This window comes from Pteropus vampyrus, unplaced genomic scaffold (assembly GCF_000151845.1).
Source record: "Pteropus vampyrus isolate Shadow unplaced genomic scaffold, Pvam_2.0 Scaffold221, whole genome shotgun sequence".
Classification (NCBI taxonomy): domain Eukaryota; kingdom Metazoa; phylum Chordata; class Mammalia; order Chiroptera; family Pteropodidae; genus Pteropus; species Pteropus vampyrus.
Genome location: NW_011889002.1, coordinates 2,639,257 through 2,658,070, shown reverse-complemented (window position 1 = coordinate 2,658,070; position 18,814 = coordinate 2,639,257). Strand labels below are relative to the sequence as shown.

Here is an 18,814-nt window from a genome sequence, read left to right as displayed (position 1 = left end):
TAGGTCCCCTACTATGACAGTGTTTTGGTCTGTTTCTCCCTTTAGTTCTGTTAGTAATTGCTTTACATATTTCGGGGCTCTCTGATTGGGACCGTAGATTTTAACAAGTGTTATGTCTTCTTGGGGCATGATCTCCTTTATCATTATGAAGTGTCTCTCAGTATCTTTCTTTACATTTTTTATTTTGAATTCTATTTTGTCTGATATTAGTACTGCTATTCCCGCTTTTCTCTGAATGCCACTTGCTTGAAATATCATTTTCCACCCTTTCACTTTAGTCTATATTTGTCTTTGGAGCCGAGATGTGTCTCCTGGAGGCAGCATATGGTTGGGTTTTGTTTTTTGATCCATTGTGCGACTCTGTGCCTTTTTATTGGTGAGTTCAGTCCATTTACATTTAGGGTAATTATTGAAATATGAGGTCTTCTTATAGCCATTTTATTTTTGCTTTCTGGTAGCTCGGTATTTCCATTGCTTCCTTGTCCTTTCATTTCTTTTTTCTTTATTTTGATTGGCTTTTGTGGGTTTTGCCTCTGATTCTTCTTGTTTAATGTTATATACTTCAGTTCTGACTCTATGGTGTGTGGTTACCATTACAAATATGAAAAAGATATATATATACAGTCATTCATTTTCTTCTGTGTGTGCCTTATCTCCTTTCCCCATTGCTAATTTGGATCTTTGAATCCTCCCCTTTTCAATCATTATTATCTCAGTTTGTTTCTATGTATGCTGAACGTTCATTACTATCTTGCTGTAGCAATTCTCTTCTTATTATTTAAGCTTATAATGCCCTGTTCTCAGTAAGGATTGCCCTGCTTCTCTTTTAAGTGACCTCAAGAACCTCACAGTATTTAGTGCTGCACCGGAGCCCATGGCTTGCTGCATCTCTGTGGACTTAAATCACTTCCTCAGTCAGATTTTCTCTATAAGTCCTTCAGGCAACCCCTATTTAATGAAGAACACTTTTAAGGAAGAACACTGGCTTCTCCCTCAGATAAACAAGACGACATTCTATGCATCTCCCCCAGGAGAGCGTAGAGCTCCTTCACAATGATCTGGACCCTGATTCTTCCTTCTTTAATTACATTGCACCAGGCATTTGTTTTAATTTTTCTTCCTAGGAAGAGGCAAGAACATGTCCACCACTGTGTCTGGCTCTCTGCCCTTGTGCTGTTTATTTGTTTTTTTTCCCACCTCTGTGTAGCCAAGGTATCTAGCTCATTATATTCTCCTTTTAAGCTGACGCTTTATTTTGTTTCCATTTTAGCTCGAGTCCATTACACTAAATACTGTACACATTATTATCCCCTAAATGACTTTACTCAATCAGTTTTAGTGAGCAAGGTCAGGGCCCAGTGAGCTGGAAGACCAGCCCTCGAATTGGCTTTCAACCAAAACAGCCAACAGCCCCCTCCTTCTCAAATCAACACTGCTCCCAGAGAGATGGAGCTTTAGATCAGTGAGGAATGTATTAATTAAATCAAATGAAAATGCCCTCATTTGTTGTAATGAATTTAGCTCTTGCAGACCATTTTCTATGGGGTCGCCTGCCTAGAAGATGTGCTGAAAAGAATTAAAGGGAAAAAAGACATTAAGTTCATAACTGCCTTTAGAGACCTGCTTTTCACCACATTGGCTTTTCCTGTATCCACAGTAAGTTACAAAGATGTTTATGCAATATAATACACATGTACATACAAACAAACATGTCTCCTGGGTGACAAGGCTGTTTGGGAGTCCATTATTGCAAACCAGAGCAGCTGCATTTGCATAAATGTCCTATCTGAGGACTATACCACATTGCCCAGTGTCTTCAGGAAATAGGACATATTATTGATAGATTTATCATTCGCTTTTGTGTCTTTGCAAATGTTTGATACAAGATCTTTATTGCTATGTAATAGGGAAGTTTGAAGGACCTTTCTTAATCAAAATATAACCAAGAAAACCTTGGTTCCATCAGGAGGATGGGAATGGAAGTTGCTAGGGAGGGAGATGACTAACTTTCCCTTTTATACATCTTGCTTAACTTGCTATAATAAGCATGTTACTTCTGCAAGTGGAACTTTCCTCCCCACCACCCCAAAAAGGTATAAGAACCTTCAAAGTTGGCACATGGAAAAGACAATTGAGGAGAGAAAGACGATCTGTCTGAAATTCCTGGTGTGGGGCACCCAGTAGGTACCACATTCATTTTGTTGAATAGACATTGGGAAGAAGCAAGACATATGCAAAGGAGAGCTTGTTTGCTGACACTGTCCACATTTCTATGACATTGCTTATGATTTCATTCATTACTTAGATGGAAATAAACAGATCAAGTGTGCCGACTGCCCAGCAGTGCCTATAATTAGAAATGACTACCTCTTTCCACCTGTTATTGTCTTGCTTCCTATATTATTGAGACTTCAAACTTAAATGCACAATGAAACTCTCCAAACTCTAATGAGTTCTCAGATAATACAGCAAGAATTGGCATACCAGTTTCACTTTGCAGGACACTTCCTCCTCCACCCTCATACATCTAAAGGCCAAGTTTTTTATAACAACAAAATATATTCATTTTCTTTAAGGCTTAGAATTTGAGCCTTTGGAATTTAAGAAGATTAAAAGATTAATATATATGGTTTTCATCTCTATACTGACTTTGATATAGAGCAGTGGTCTCCAATCTTTTAGGCACCAGGGGACCGGTTCTATGGAAGACAATTTTTCCACAGACCAAGGTGGGAGTTCTGATTGTAATGATTCAAGCTCATTATATTTATTGTGCACTTTATTTTTATTATTATTACATAGTAATATATAATGAAATAATTATACAACTCACCATAAGGTAGAATCAAATGCCAGCAGATGCAGCTGTACAATTCAAGTACATCAACTCACTTGCCACTATAAAACCTGCCACCAGATGCAGCTTAATTGACTTTTGCCACTCACTGATAGGGTTTTGATATGAATCTGCAAGCAACTGATTTATTATGATCTCTGTGTAGTCAAACCTCTCTTTTAACGTTAACCTGTTTATGCAATACAATACACATGTAGATACAAATGAGCTGCTTCCCAGCGCTAGCATCACTGCCTCAGCTCCACCTCAGATCATCTGGCATTAGATTCTCACAAGGAATGTGCAATCTAGATCCCTCACATGCACAAGTCACAATAGGTTTTGTGCTCCTATGAGAATCTAATGCCAGATGATCTGGGGTGGAGCTGAGGCAGTGATGCTAGTGCTAGGAAGTGGCTGCAAATACAAATGAAGCTTCTCTCATCTGCCTACCGCTCACCTCCTACTGTATGGCCCTGTTCCTAACAGGCCACAGGCCAGACCATTACAGGTCCACAGCTTGGGGTTTGGGGACCCCTAGACAGACACTAAAAAGATAGCCGAGCGGTCCAAGAGGATGAGGAACAACCCAAAGCTCTGAGCAATGAAGAAGTCCAACTCTCAGTTAACTAACTTGTGAATGATCCTGGGAGTTTGTCACTTCTTTCCCAGCTTTCTTGCTTTCCCTTGCCATATCTATGTAGAGGGTGGGCAAGGAAAGTGTAAGATTCAAGGTACTCCATGTGGCTGCTCTCAGCACTCTTGCTGAAAGTTTAGAGAAGAGAGAAGTCATTAGTTGAAATTAAATGACTTAATGGTCTGCAAATCCTGTTTATCTATACCCTTTCTGCCTGCCATGATGACAAATAATTGATCCCTAACTCTCCAGAGAGTAGATATTGCAATTCTACAGTAATTTTTTTCTTTATTTTACATTGTTATAATATCTTTAAAACTGGTATCTATTTTTATTTTGCTATGTTTCCTCGGTTATCTTAGAAAGCTCTGATTGAAAGCAAATCTAGTGCTATTTTTGTGTTTTGTTTTCCAGGTGGTATTTCTGTTATTCTGGATCTTCTTTCTCTATGATCGAGAAGTTGTTTACCCAAAGTATCTAGATGATATCTTTCCAGTATGGTTAAATCATGCAATGGTGAGTGAGGGGAAAAAAATTAGGGAATATAGAAAGGCAATAGCCTAGAACTCCACAGTGCCCTATTTATGTTTCTAAACTTCTCAACCTCCAACATCCTGTTCACTCCTCCATCTCCATCCTGTCACTATTTATTTAAAGAGTTCATTGAGGATACGAAATGAATGAAAAATGGTACTGTAATTGCAGTCACTGATAGCAGAGGGGATGTCCAAGCAAGACACTGCCAAGTTGCTTATGAAGTCATTGAAAATACATGCAACCGTAAGGGCAGGCAACTTCTTGGTGGCTGCAGCCCTGAAAGAGAAGTGACTTCAGCAAATAACATGTAATGAACATTCTGGTCTAGGAATGAAATCAAGTAAACTTAAAATAAAAGTCCACCCCAGCATCAAAGAATATATCAGATCTCAGCAGCAGCTTCTCTGCTAACACTTTACAGGGACTATTCATTGCAAATAGAATTATTACTTACATATTTCTATTAATACATTCTCATTTGCTTTTTTATTCATGAACAGTAAACAGAACCTATTATGAGATATTTGGGCCGCTAGTATCTGAATACTAGTAACGGTAACCTGGACAAGCAGAGCTGAAACAAGGCTGTCCAGGTCTTAGATGAAGGAGGGGCTTGAGTCACTGGCACTGTGTACATGAAGTAATCATTCAACATCCTAGCTTCACTGCTTGATACTGACAAATATGTTTCCACATTAGTCAGGAGTTCAGAAGAAGTTTTCAGTCTGTGAAGCAAACATCATTTAAAAACCAGGGGGAATCACGAGGGAGTAGCATTATCAAGGCTCCTCAAGATTACAGACCTTCTTCTACCTACAACCCTTCCATTGTTCTTAAAACTCCCATGATCACCAATATGGAAAAGCAGCTCAGTCCACTGACTCTGCTGCTCCACATGCCTGGTCCTTAGTAAAAAGGTACTTCCATTTCATATATGTGCTTGGTGAGATACTGATTACTGACATCCAGTTTCTAATCTGATTTAGAGTTCAGGACCAAAAACTCTATATTAAATAAGTCTCATCTCTCAGGGACCCCCTCCTACCATCTTCTTTTTGTCTGACCACCTCCTTCTGGGAAGTTCTGACCACTTTTCCAATTCCCATTCACAGTCTGAGACACCTATGTAGGGAACATTCCTGCTTTTTTTTTTTTTTTTAATGGTACTTCACACTGTACTAAGCATGTTCCTCAAATATGAACTCATTTAATTCACACAACCTTCTTGAGATAGCAACTATAACTCAGGTTTTTACAAATTAGAAAAAAAAAAGCTCAGAGAGGTTAAGTGATTTACCTGGGGCTACAGAGCGGATAAGTGGGACAGCTAGGTTTTAAACCCGAGGCTAATTCACTCTTCCTTGTCCTTTGCTACAGTAAGTGCAGAACTTGTGGTTTGATCTTGTTTCACAATTAATTCACCAGTCAATCAAAGGAATGTCACTTTGCTTGATTAACATAGCAAAGTGAGAATCCTCACTTAAAAAAATCTAGAATCCCCATCTGTATGCTAATAAACTAAAACTTAAGTCAAAGAAAATGAAGTGATTTGGGACAACCGACTGAGCTAGATGTTGCTAAATTAAAAAAGACAGAATCTTGAAAGTGTCTTTAATTTGGGGCCAAACACATATATCAAAAACCCTTTCAAGTCTTTGGGAGCTCATCTAGTTTTCCTGAAATAACTACAAACTTCCTAGCACTTCAGGGTTCCATTTTCCACATGGAAGTAAGGTTGGATTTCTTCAAAATAGTTGTGATGGTGATGGCCAGTATTTGTGACCTTGCTAAACAACCATATGGATTTTTAGTCATTTTGAAAGCAGATATTGGGACAATGTACATCCAAGAGCAAAGCAGATACTGTACAACAGAAATCCTAAAATATTTTGTGCCTTCACAACCTGGGAGTTGTTCCTAGTCTTTTGCTCAGTCAAGTCTGATTGTTCCTAGTCTTTTGCTCAGTCAAGTAACCTGAATCTCTTAGGTGGGCTAGGATGAAGGGAGGTAAGACAATAGTGACGAAGAGAAAATATGAAGTGGCAACTTGCCTCCAGTCAGACACAGACTCTGATTCTGTTCATTTAAATGGAAAACATGCCCAAGAGAACCATTTCTAGGTGAAAAAGTTAGCATCAGCAAAACCCAATGTGGTCATCCCCAAACTTCCATGCTTCCTTTTGGTGTCTGCTCCAAATCCAAAATCCTCGTGAATGTATCTCATCCCTTATTCTGGACAATTTCTGTCCTTGCTCTTAAATCTTCCAGTTCTATTGTGTCAAGGAATGCTTCCTGCTAACTTCTCAAATTCTAGTATGAACAAATATAGAGATGGCTGTTACCAGGTCAGTTTGTTAACACTTTCTACATTTTAACAGTTTCCTTCCATGACAGTGCAAAGGAGTGAATACCCAGAAACCGCCACTGCAGCAGCCAGAGTGAAGATGGGCAGTCACGTTGGACTTTTGTTACTAGTTACCTACACATGGAGCTGAGCCTGCTCTTAAAGGAAATCACTTCCTGTACTGCTCCTTTTTCTCTTCCACTGCAGCAGAATTATTAGTATACATAGCCAGTGTCATACTTTCCTGAAAAGTTCTCTCATTTCACAACAGTTCCTATGTTTGCTATTCTAGCCCTGGGTTCTATGAACAATATTTGTCAGATTAAGAAATACCACTCTCCCCTTTGACATGGTGTGGTTCTAAAACTTTTATGATTTATCAAGTTTTTGGAATCTTTGCAGCACAAGCCTTCTAGCTCATCGGAGACTTGTTATTGCAGTAGGACCATTCAAAGCTGATTATCATCTCTAATGGAAGTTTTTCTACCCTTTTTTGGGGTTCAAACCAAATAGTAACATCAGTGAAATGTTTGCATCAACCATGGACAGGCTGCCATTCACTGGTGACCTAAAAACTCTCATTTGAGCCCTGCTGCCTCAATTAAAATAGATCAACTTGATTGTTTTATTGTTAAGCAGTTCTCAAGTCTTCATGAAAGAAGGAAAAGAACAGCAAAGTATTCCTCCAGGTTTTGCCAGGAAAATGTTAATCCCTCCATTCTTAACTGAATGACTACTAAAGATAGAACCAGAGCAGACAGATTTAAACAGCAGGAAGAGGACTCAGTAACTGAAGAAACTATCAGATGCTAACCAGAAGGGAGCAGAGGAACTTATTTCTCAGGAAATTATCCTAAATTGTTCAGGTTGCCCCAAAAGAGGGGAGAAGTAGATTAGAGAACCCCCTCAGAGCCCTCCACATTTGAAAATAGTACACTATTATCGAGAATGTGTGTGCAAGCACTTTGTAAACTATCACAAAGTACATAAATATGTTATTATCATGCAACACTATCAATCCATGATCACAGTTTTGGAACTGAAAAGACTATTGACATTAACAGAGGTTTACAATCTGCTCTTCAGAGTCAAGCCTTACTTTAGCTCTTTAAATTGGAGCAAGTACCAAATACACCTATTTAATGTGCTGTCATTTACTCATTTGAAAAAATAATTATTAAGCACATACTATGTGCGTAGCACCACGATCGATATTTGACAAGGCTTTTGACTTCTAGCACCCTAAATCTGGTTGAGCCTAGTATATACACACAAAGTTGAAGCAATAAAATAACAGCTACTATTAATACAAGACATCGACATAGGTGGTGTTATGCAGCAGTATGTGATTACTGCCAAATGAACAGCATGGACAGGAGGGCTTCATGCCTCTTGTGTTCTGTCCTGGCTGTGACCAACATGCGAGTCATGACCGAACAACCTGGAAGGCCTTTGAGCCCTTTCCAGGGTTTAGTAGGCAGTCAAAATGTCAAGAGAATGAAACTCTAAACCTTCCAGTTTCTTTCTTACTCATAGCATGCAAGATGTTGTCCATCATTAAATTCAGACCCAGTATCAGATTTTTCTCTCTCATCCATAAGCTTGATGTGAATTGTTGATCTGCTAAGTAGAGGTGAGTCCTGTTGAGTAAAAGTCAACTGCAGACATGGCAGCATCAAAAAACCACTTTTTGTCCACCAACATTACACGGCACCCCAGCCTTTCCTCTGGGCAGAGGAGACCCACAATTCAGATAGCTCTGGATAGCTCAGTGGGTGTCAACCTTTAGGGAATAGACCGCTTTGTGAATCTATGGAAATCTGTGTACTATTTTAGAAGGTTTGTGTGATGCTCATGAAATGCGAGCAAGTACAAAGACCCTGAAAGGAAATAGTGGCATATTTAGGAAAGAGCAAAAAGGCCAGTGTGGTTGGTTCAGAATGAATAAAGAGGTGAATGATAGGACTGTAGCAAGGGTTTGGATTATGTCTCACATGATTTATACAGAGTTGGAATTTTATTCGGAGTGTGATGGGGAAGGCCATCTTTTCAGGAAGGCCTTACCTGCTGAGGGAGTACTTTCAAAGTTTAAACTATATAAACTATATAAGGCTAAGGGACAGGCTTTTTTGTCCCTTCCCAATACACTACATGTATATATCCTTAAGCTTATAAAATAATGCTTAAGGATATATATATTCCTCTTTCTTCATCAGCAGCTATCTATCTATCTATCTATCTATCTATCTATCTATCTATCTATCATCTATCTCTTCTTTCTACATGGAATTTTACTTGCTCACATTTCACAAGCATCACATTCACTGTTATATAGAAAATTAACTCTAAGAGTGGGCACAGTGGAGGTGTGGGGGAGGGGAAGAGTGAAGACCAGTGAGGAGGTATTTGCAAAGTACAGCAGGAGACGATGAAGACTTGTGCTAGAGGAGTGACAGTGGAGTTGATGGGCTTGTGTTCAGTATAGATCTTGTACAAAGAACCATCAGGATTCACTGAATTGTGGCAACAAAAAAGAGATAAAATTTTTAGCCTAAGACAGAGGGAAAGGGTATGGATAGAGATGCTAGGAGAGGTAAAAAAAAAAAAAAAATGTGGAGGAGGAGATTGTTTCTGAGATATCTAAAAGAGAGAAAAATCTAAGTGCAGAATAGGGAGTTGGACATATGAGCCTAGAGATTTCTGGGTTTGTAACATAAATTTGGTTGTCTTCATTATAAAGATTGTTTTTAAAGGAAAATATGATCACCTAGGGAGTAAGAAAGGTTAAAGAATATTCCCCAGGACTAAGCCTTAGACAGAGGCCCCCAGCCCCTGGGCTGTGGACTGGTACTGGTCTGTGGACTGTTAGGAACCAGGCCACACAGCAGGAGGCGAGAGAGCAAAGCTTCATCTGTATTTGCAGCCACTCCCCAGTGCTAACATCACTGCCTCGGCTCTACCTCAGATCATCAGGCATTACATTCTCATAGGAGCACCAGTCCATGGTGCCAGAAGGGTTGGGAATTGATGCCCTAGAACATTCCAACTTTCAGTGCTTGGAGGGAAAAGCAGGAAAATTCAACAAAGGAGACTGAGAAGGGGGTGCCAATGAGTTAAGAGGAAACCCAGTGCAGTTTAGTCTCTTGGAAGTCAAGTATAAAAATCTTTCAAGAAAGAGGAAGTATTTTATGTCAAAACTTGCCGAGAGGTCAAGTAAGATGACATTGTAAGATGACTTGAGTTAAAATTTCCATTGGATTTGGCAATATTGAATTTTCTGGTATGAGAGCAGTTTGATGGAGTGGTGAGGAGAGGTAGAGCCTTGATAATGCTGTATATATTAGTCTCTTGTTGCTGCTGTAACAAATTGACACAACCTGAATGGCTTAAAACAACACGAATTTATTATCTTATAGTTTTAGAGGTCACAAGTTCAAAATGTGTCCTATGAGATAAAATCAAGGTATCAGCAGAGCTGCATTCCTTCTGGAGGCTCTAGAGGACAATCTGTTTCCTTGCTTTTGCCATCTATAGTCTGCTTACGTTCCTCAATTCATGGCTGCTTCCTCCTTCAAATCCGTTGTATCATTAAATTCTAAGATTATCTCTGGCAATTTTCTGCTCTAGACCAGATTCCCTTTAGGAAGAGAACATATGACTGCCACCAATGACCAGAAAATGGTATTGGTAAAGAACTTGTCATGTGACTCTAGGGAGGGTAGAGATATACTAGTTAAGCCAATGAATGGATGCCTCGGTGGGTATCACTGGAAAGATCTTTTTTTCAGAGCAATGTTCTAAAGTTTCTGGGCAAGAATAAAAATGGAATCGTTTGCCATACCCTGATATTTACTTGAATATTTTTTTCAGATATAATCACTACAGTGTTATTTATGAGTTGTCCTCTTGGTTAAAACACTTTGTAGTCATCCCTTTATTCATTCCATTCACTTCTTACTCTAAGGTTAGTTAGAGTGTCCAATGTCATTCACCTGAGGAGCACTGAGAAGTTAAATGAATGCTTAAAGCTCAGCAGTAAAATTAGAAGCTTAATTGCCATTAGGAAGCAGAATTAGCTGTGTGAGGACAACAAAGCCATCCTGCCCCTCAGGAAGTCTAAAGGTAAACAGAGGAGATTCTGACAGTGAACTATCAAAGGATTACCAGTCCACTTAAGCTTTTATATAACTAAATCCAAGCATTCATGTTGCCTCTTCATCTCTTGAGAGCAGGAACCAAAATGACAAAAGTATATCTCCTCTTTTCCCTTTTTATTGCAATTTAGAGAATTTTCAGTGTGTGCTATGGATTAGCTTGCTTTTACAATTCCATTATCCACTGATTCTCTATCAACAGGCTGCTTTTTATTTGTTTTTCTTTCTTTTTTTTTCTCTTTTTCTTTCTTTCTTTTTTTTTTTTCGTGACATCACCACATTGATCAGTACACGGGTTGCTTTTTAAATAGAAGAATACTAATAGAAAATACATTCCAATTTCAAAATCAAGGTCAAATGCTTTTAATGATAAAAATATATATACTTATCTTCTAAGAAGTTACTAGGAATTTAAATAGCTGAAATCGTTTGGTGCCCTTGAGGGTTTACTAGTAAGTCTCTTTCCCTCCTCCTGTGTGATATAATTAATCCTCACTTCCATAGCAACTATGTGTAATACTACCAACAGGTAGAATGACTTTATGCTAGAGAATAACCAGGATGGAGAAACTTAGAAGATCCTAAATCCCTCTGAACTACTAACAGAAATAAATCACATCTAAGTGGGTAGGAAAGAGTTAAAGTCCCATGATCTCAGAAGAGAAGTGAAAATGCCCAGGAGCTTCCCAGTGGGTGAGTGGGTGGGTGGGAGAGACTTCTCTATCAGATTCGAATGGCTAACCCCTTCCTGATTAGAGAGCCAGCACAGAAGAGCCCTCATCATGCTTCTAGTTGCTTCATAACCCACAGGCAGGCACTTTGAGAGCTGCAAAGTCCTGTCCTTGCCTTGAACAGGCTTTTAGCCAACCCCCACATCTCTTTCCCTGGTCTCTTCATCTTCTCTGCCTACAGAGCAGTCACTTGTACTTAATTGAGAATTCAAGTAAGTCCAAGTCTTCTATCTCCCTTTCATATCTTGGTCCTTGGGTTACCAGCCAGTATAATATTTCTGCAGGTTATCATCTAGTCTTCTTGATGGTGACTCCTCCAGCCCACATAGTATACCCATGGATTCCTAGTTCTCATATGCTTTACGTTTAGCATTTTGAATTCTCAGCCCTGCCCTTCACTCCCCTCTCCCAATCCAATGGACACATTCATTTACATATAGGTATTTGCTTTGCCAACTCCTTCCAACCTATTACCAGCCTTACTTACCAGCTTCATCCTCTATTTCCTTCATGTATTTACTAGATCATCCATTTTCCCTAAAATTTTACATTAGAGCAAAGCTAAAGAGAAGTAAGGACATGGAGACAAGGAAGAGCTCAAGTACATTGAGCAGTGTGAGATAGAAGTGACGGTCAGTCTGTGGGAGGGGGAGTGAAAGGTTTGCTCAAAGTGGGGATCCTATTTTTATGCTCAGTGGTTCTACCTGTAGTTTTTTAAACAGTGGACTGGCAACCTAAAGCACCCTGGATGCCACTAAAGAGCATCTCCACCGATAAGAACTATAGGCATGTTTGGTTCACACTCCATCTATCTACTAAAAGAATCAGCTGTGTAATTATGAATATTTAAAACAGAATGAAAACATGATGTTAGACAGTAGTCCTATAATCAGGGCAAGATGGCCTCACCATTACTTGAAAATGTTGTTTTTGCTGTTGTCATAAGAACATGTGATCATAACAAACAATAATGTGGTAATATTTCTCTTTTTTACCTGTTTCATGTTTGACAATAAATATTCTTTTGTAGTGATGATTGGCAGAGATGCTAAAACACTTAACCTGTCAAATAATATTTAATAAAAGTCTTTTGTCTCCAATGAGCTCAGGGAGTTTAGTTTAAGGCTTATATGTGGGAATATTTTAATTAATATGCATACTTTTACTGACATATTTTAAAATACTTTGCTAACCTAATAATGTTAGAGTTAGTAGCATTAAAACATCTATGATTATCATAGAACTTGTAAGCCTGGAAAACAAGGTGCTTATAAATTTTTGTTGAATGATATATGACAACTGAAATATTGAGTTGCATGTCCAATGGAACTGACAACCTTGGTGGCTTTTTTTGAGGTGGTGACTTTTAGAGCATTGAGCAGATAATCCAAGACATCTCCAGGTACAGGTCGTCAGGAAATTAATCATCTGGTGAATCATATTCTATATTCATAAATGTTTTTTCACATTTGTTAAGTTTCTTTTGGGGCTAACAAGTTTAAACGGATATATAATTAAGAAGAAATTCGGATTGGGGTAGATGGAAGCGAAATTTCTTAGCTCTTTGTCTAAGTTGCAAAAATGATTATGTCAGATGTTTTCTACAAGTTAACTTTTGATTTCACGAAAAAAAAATTGACTTCAATACCAGAAAACCTTAATTCTAGCCCTGTTTCTGTCATTATCTTGCTGTGTAATTTTGGAAAAGTTAACAGACCACTCTGAGTATTTGGATCCTCAAAATGGGTGTGTTTACTGTTCTTGATTCTCAGCAATGTTATTAGGAGCAAATAAAATGTGTGCACCATAAAGTACTATCAGTGATACATAACAACCTGTGCCTAATTTTGTCATCTTGAAATCAATATCACCCCTTCTCCATTCTTCTCTGTGCAGCAGGGGATAAGCCTGGAAATACACACAGCTTGTAAAATTCCTTTTTGCATAAGGTTTCAGGTAAGAGTCAGCCAATGAGAGGCATTCTTATAAGATGTGGAAGAACAGAAGTTATTGAGAATAGCTGTGTGGGAAGATTGCAGACACAGTATTAGCATCAGCTGCTGGACAAACACCTAGGAATCACACACTTTATTACAAGCAGCTGAGATCACAAGAGGCAGTTCCCAGAGACTTTCAAGATTTGCCACAGCTTCTTGGCCAACTCCCTCGAATCACCCCCTTCCAGCAGAAGTTTCCTGACTTTTACAGACCTACCTTTTCCAACAGCTGCTTAAGCACTAAAACCTTCCTCCTTGGAATGCCACAAAGACCTCTGTGTTCCTAATGGGATCCTGACTGATACATGAACATAAAATCCCCGGCTTCCTTCTGAATTATGTCCACAACCTTTAATATGAGTAGAGATTTCTCTATCCAAAAGAAATAAGGTTCTGAGTGGAACAATAGCCTGAAACGAGCAAATATTATAAGACAACTAAAATGTTAAAGAAAATATTTCCAAAAATATTTTTAAATGTTCGACTTACTGACAAGAAAGTAAAGGAAATTCCCAAAAACTAAAAGAAAACAGAAGAAGATCTAACAAAGAGAGTGACATACAGGCAGTATTTGAAGAGAGATTCACTGATTATTTTTTTAAACTTATGAAAAATTAATCCTCAGATTCAAGAAGTGCCAAAAAAAAAAAAAATGCTACACAGGATGAAGGGCAGACATCTAGGCACTCAAATGACCCTGCAGACATTTAGACAAAAAGAAGACCCAAGAAGTAGCCAGATTAATAAAATGGATTTCCAAAATAAGGAACCACTGTTAGACTGAGAGCTGATTTCTCAATAGCAACAAAGAAGCCAGAAGATGGTGGAATAACGGCTTTAAAGTATGGAAGAAAAAAAACTGCCAACCTATTTACTCACTTAAAGTATCTTCTGAAACAGAGGCAAAATAAAGACGTTTTCAGTCACACTAAAACAGAGCTTATCATCTACAGACCCTCAGTAATGAGAAATGCTGAAGGATATATTTCAAAGAGAAGATCTCAAAAGGGAGGGCAGAGATACCAAATGCAATGGAAAGCAATTTGTTCGATTTATGGCAACTTAAAAAAAAGAATGAATTAAAATACTGCATAAAAATAAGTTGGGAGAGGGATGTCTGAAATTAAGACATACTAAAGCCTCCTTGGAATTGTGGTAGGGAGAGGCTAGAGATAATGACCATGTCATAATGTCTAAAATGGCCACACAGAAATGGAGTGTATGACTTCTACATTAGTAGAAGAGGAAACAAACTGATAAGAATTTGAATCCATGGTCAGAGGCCATTCTAAAGTGTAGAGAAAGATGTGGGAACAAGACCTGTATTATGGTAGATGCAAATCCATGAAACAAGATGTTTATGGTGGAAAGGCCTTTTGTGTAGGATTAAGTTACCTCTCCTTAGAAGCATTTCTACTGTTCTTGAAGGCCCAAATATTGAAGTTATGCAATAACCCCTAACTGGGCTATTCTAATTACTAATGTAGTCAGGGAGAGGTGGCAACATGATAAGATCAGAAAACATTTGAGAGGAAAATACAAAGTCTCTAAAGTATTCATTTTAAAGGGGTAGGTATAAACAAAGAAAGAAGACTAATGATTAAGTAACCCATTTTGTTCATCTCTTTATTAGGGACCACAACCCTGTTCCCTCAGGTTTATTACACAGACTGCTATTTAATAATACTAGATCATGATTACAGATGAATTTGGTGGAGTGTTCTCTTTTCTAAGCCTGGCAGCTGTCCCTGGTGGCGAGACCCTTGAGTTTTCTTGCAATTATAAAACGGCTCTTGATCATAAAGTGTTCTCTGGAGGTGATCAAATTGCCTGTCTTTTGTGATAGGCGATATGACAACTTAGCACAAGTTTGTATTTCTTTATATTCTGGTGCATACTGTTTATTCATTTGTATATAAAGTTTTAGGGTTGGCTTTTAATGTCCCCAAGATTGCTTGATTTACTTTCTGGTTAATGTCAACATGGGAGTTCTGCACACAGACCTACAGAACAACCTGAGCCTACTCTCAAGGGGAGGAGTGAAATGCAAGTCCTAATTGTAAACTGGGACTTCCCCATTGAGAGATTCAACCAGAAACCAGACTCTCAGCTCTCCCCCAAGCTGCCTAATGCCCCAAGACAGAAACTTTGTCAACAAAGGTGCTTCTTTTTTTTAATCTTCAACCCTCCCCAATTTCCCAATCCTTCTTATTCTAGTAAATTAGATTGTGCCACCTTGTCCATTTAGCTTAAGTCCTCACTTGAAGCAGCATGGCAGCTTGCCACTAGATCACTCTTCTGGGGCCTATTGTCTGGTGTGCAGTCTTTCCAACAGCCTACTCTGTGAGAAGATGAAAGTAAAGACACACTATCTCCACAATGCCAAATCCAGGGCTCCTTCTCTCCGACCCATCTTACTTAACTCTCAGCAGCGTTCAGCACAGTAGACCTCACCCTCCTTGAAACTCTGCTTTTTTGTCTTTATCGGTAGCACATTAACTAGTTTTCCTGCTACCTCAGTCTCTGCTTACATCCTCTACCCGCTCTTTAAATGGTGGTGTTTTTCCGGGCTTATATTGGGCCACCTTCTTTGCCAGTACTCTTTTTCCTCATAGCTCACATCTATCGTAGCTCATGGATTTAATTCTATCTATGAGTCTCCAGCTCAGATCTTTCTTGAGTTCCAAATGTGCACTTCTGTCTACATTGCTGTTACGGGCCCATCTTTGAGTCAACTTGTCCAGAAGTGGACATGTTATACTTACTGCCAAACCTGTCCTGGGCTCCTCCCTTTCAGGAAATGGAGCCACCATCCTCCCAATTGCTCAAGATAGAAACAACATTGACCTTCCACCCGCTTCCATCCCACAACCCTTATATCCAATCTATTAGCTAACCTTGTCCATTCTACCCCCGAAATGTATAGAAAATCTGTTTACTTTCTAGCTCCACTGCCAACACCCTGGTGTACACCTTAACTTCTCCCACACAACACCTCCAAACTGGTCTTCCTGCTTTCATGAATTCTCAACCTTCTCCATATACCAACAAAATACATTTGACCCCTGAACAACATGGTGTGAACTGTGCAAGACCACTTATATGTGGATTTTTTTCAATATCTGTACTGTTTTTGATCCATGGTTGAAAGTCTGCAGATGTGGAGGGCAGACTATGCATTGATCTGCTGCAGATGTAGAGGGCAGACTATACGCTGTTTTTATGCAGGGAACTTGAGTATCCACAAATTTTGGTATCTGTGGCAGTCCTGGAACCAATTCCCCATGGCAGGGGGCGGATTTCAGCATTTCACTTCCCTTAATAGGAACAGATTTTACCAGTGAAAATTCAGATTTGAAAGCTAAAACAAAGCAAAACAAAGCAAAAACCTTTGTGCTTTCTGCGTCAACCCCCGCCCCCCGCCCCCACCCCACTGCCAGCAATTTAGTTTGGAAACCAAAAAGTACATGATCATTGCAGGTGGGTATCCTGAAGAGCTCTCCTATTACAAATTGGTTGGAAATAAAAGCTTGTGTGTTTTCGGTGTCTCTCTGTGAACACATCTAAGACCTCATAAAAGCCACATTTTACTATGCTGTGGTGAGAAGAAATTTTGTGACCTTTTAAGAAATTCTGTTTTGTTTTTCATAAGAAGACCACGATAAGGAAGTGAGCCAAACTTCTTGGCAATGAGAAGACTGTCTCAATGCCACAGGCTTGCATTCCCAGAAGTGTAGAAGGCTCTGAGCAAGCTGACTTGTCATCAACTTGTCCTGTATGTAGGGTCTTAGAGTTTACACTTACAAACTTGTCCAGGTTTCCACCCAACCTCAGGTTTTGTGGAACAGATGGCGATGGCAGCCAGGGAGACAACTCCATGCTAACCTTCTCTCAGTGACCAGGGGTTCCAAGGTCCAATTCTAAGAATACTATGAACAAGAAGTTGAAATCCAGAGATGCAGAGGGCTGGACAGGGAACATGGGTGTCACCCTGGAAGGAAGAATAAGCATTTGGGACACAAGGAGCAAGCTCCTGCGTGCTTACCACAGTGTTCCTCTCTTTAAGACTTGGAGTGGAAGGTTGGTATCTTAATATGTCTTAATACTTTCCCTTGAAATTTGGCACATTTTACCTCATCTTTCTCGAAATATTCTCTTTCCTTCTTTATCTTACATCCAGACTTTCTGATCACTTCTTGTCAATTACCTTTGCAAGATGCTCTTTTTTTGCCCCTCACTTAAATCAGGGATTCTCAGCTGGAATTGATTTTGCCATCTGGGAGACACTTAGAAATATCTGGAGATGGTTTTGATTGTCACGAATGAAAGTGGGTAGGTACTTTTGGCATCTAGTAAGTAAGAAGCCAAGGACGTTGTTAAGCATCCTACTATGCACAAGCAGCTCTCCACAACAAAGAATTAGCTATTCTACAATATCAATACTGTAGAAGTTGAGAAACTCTGGCTTAACTACTGCTGTTCCACAGTGTTTATTCATAGGTCCTTTATTCTTAACTCATACACTTTCTTTGGGTCATCTCATCTAAAAAAGGCATATTTACACTTTGTGGGCTCCTAAATCTTTATTTCTAGCTAAATTTCTCTTCTGGGCACCAAACTCACATCTACCATCTTACTTGGCATCTTTAATTTGATATTCAACAGACAACTCTTTTGTTTTGTTTTGTTTTGTTTTTTGATTATCAGCAAGAAAAAAGTTCACAATTGAAAAATAGTCTGTAATATATAGTTATCTGTTTTTAATAAAAAGGAATTAAAATTGACTTATCTTGAAAGAACGAAACACAACTTAGTGACATTCTATGAGGTAATAAGACAACGTGAGATACCATGAAAGCTGCTGAAGAGAAACTCTTGAGTCTTTTAGGTCAGAAGGATTTTTACCTAGTGAGTGAAAGAGAAGTAGGTCTTTGCATTAAACAATAACTTGTTCTCTTCATTGTGGACTCCAAGTGCTCAACCCAGTGCTACCTGCTGTTGTCTATCACTTTCAGAGCCTCCACTACATAATGCTGTAAAACTAGCTATTCCTAGTGACACTGTAGGGCTATAACACATACATGTTGAAATTAATTATTTTTTGAGTTCTAAGATCATACATTGTATACCTTTTGATTGCACGGAGTGTTGAAACATAACTACTTCTCATATTTGATGGATATTAAATGAGGGTATTTTCTAAGCAATATTCTCTTTTTCTTTTACCTCTAGGCCCCACTCTTAGCCACCACATCCTCTGCTGGCAAACCCACCACAGTGAGCTCATGTGCCCTTCATACAGACTAACATACAAACTAACATATAGACTAACTCTAAATCAACTAATTAATTGCATTTTGGAAAATCACCAATGAATATACTGATGGGTCAGCAAGGGAAAGCTGGAGGCAGGAAGTAGAAAGTGTGGAAATGGTCCATCATGAGATCAGTCACGTGGGGAGTTTGGAACTTTGCCCCAGAGCCTGTGCTTACAGGACACTTTCCTAAAATACTGTTATCTCCCAGGGAAACCAGCTGCCTACACATTCTGAGTCCTTCAACATTGTGATAATATATC

The 18,814-nt window shown here is 39.0% G+C and overlaps 1 protein-coding gene across 1 annotated transcript in view; it reads left to right on the top strand.

Annotated features, from left to right (window-relative positions):
* The window catches only part of ADTRP (androgen dependent TFPI regulating protein), a 64,451-nt gene that overhangs the window by 17,752 nt on the left and 27,885 nt on the right, over positions 1–18,814 (top strand). The window contains exons 2-3 of the mRNA XM_023538409.1: positions 1,522–1,656; positions 3,888–3,989. Coding sequence (XP_023394177.1) covers positions 1,522–1,656; positions 3,888–3,989 — 237 coding nt within the window. The remainder of the gene's footprint in view (positions 1–1,521; positions 1,657–3,887; positions 3,990–18,814) is intronic.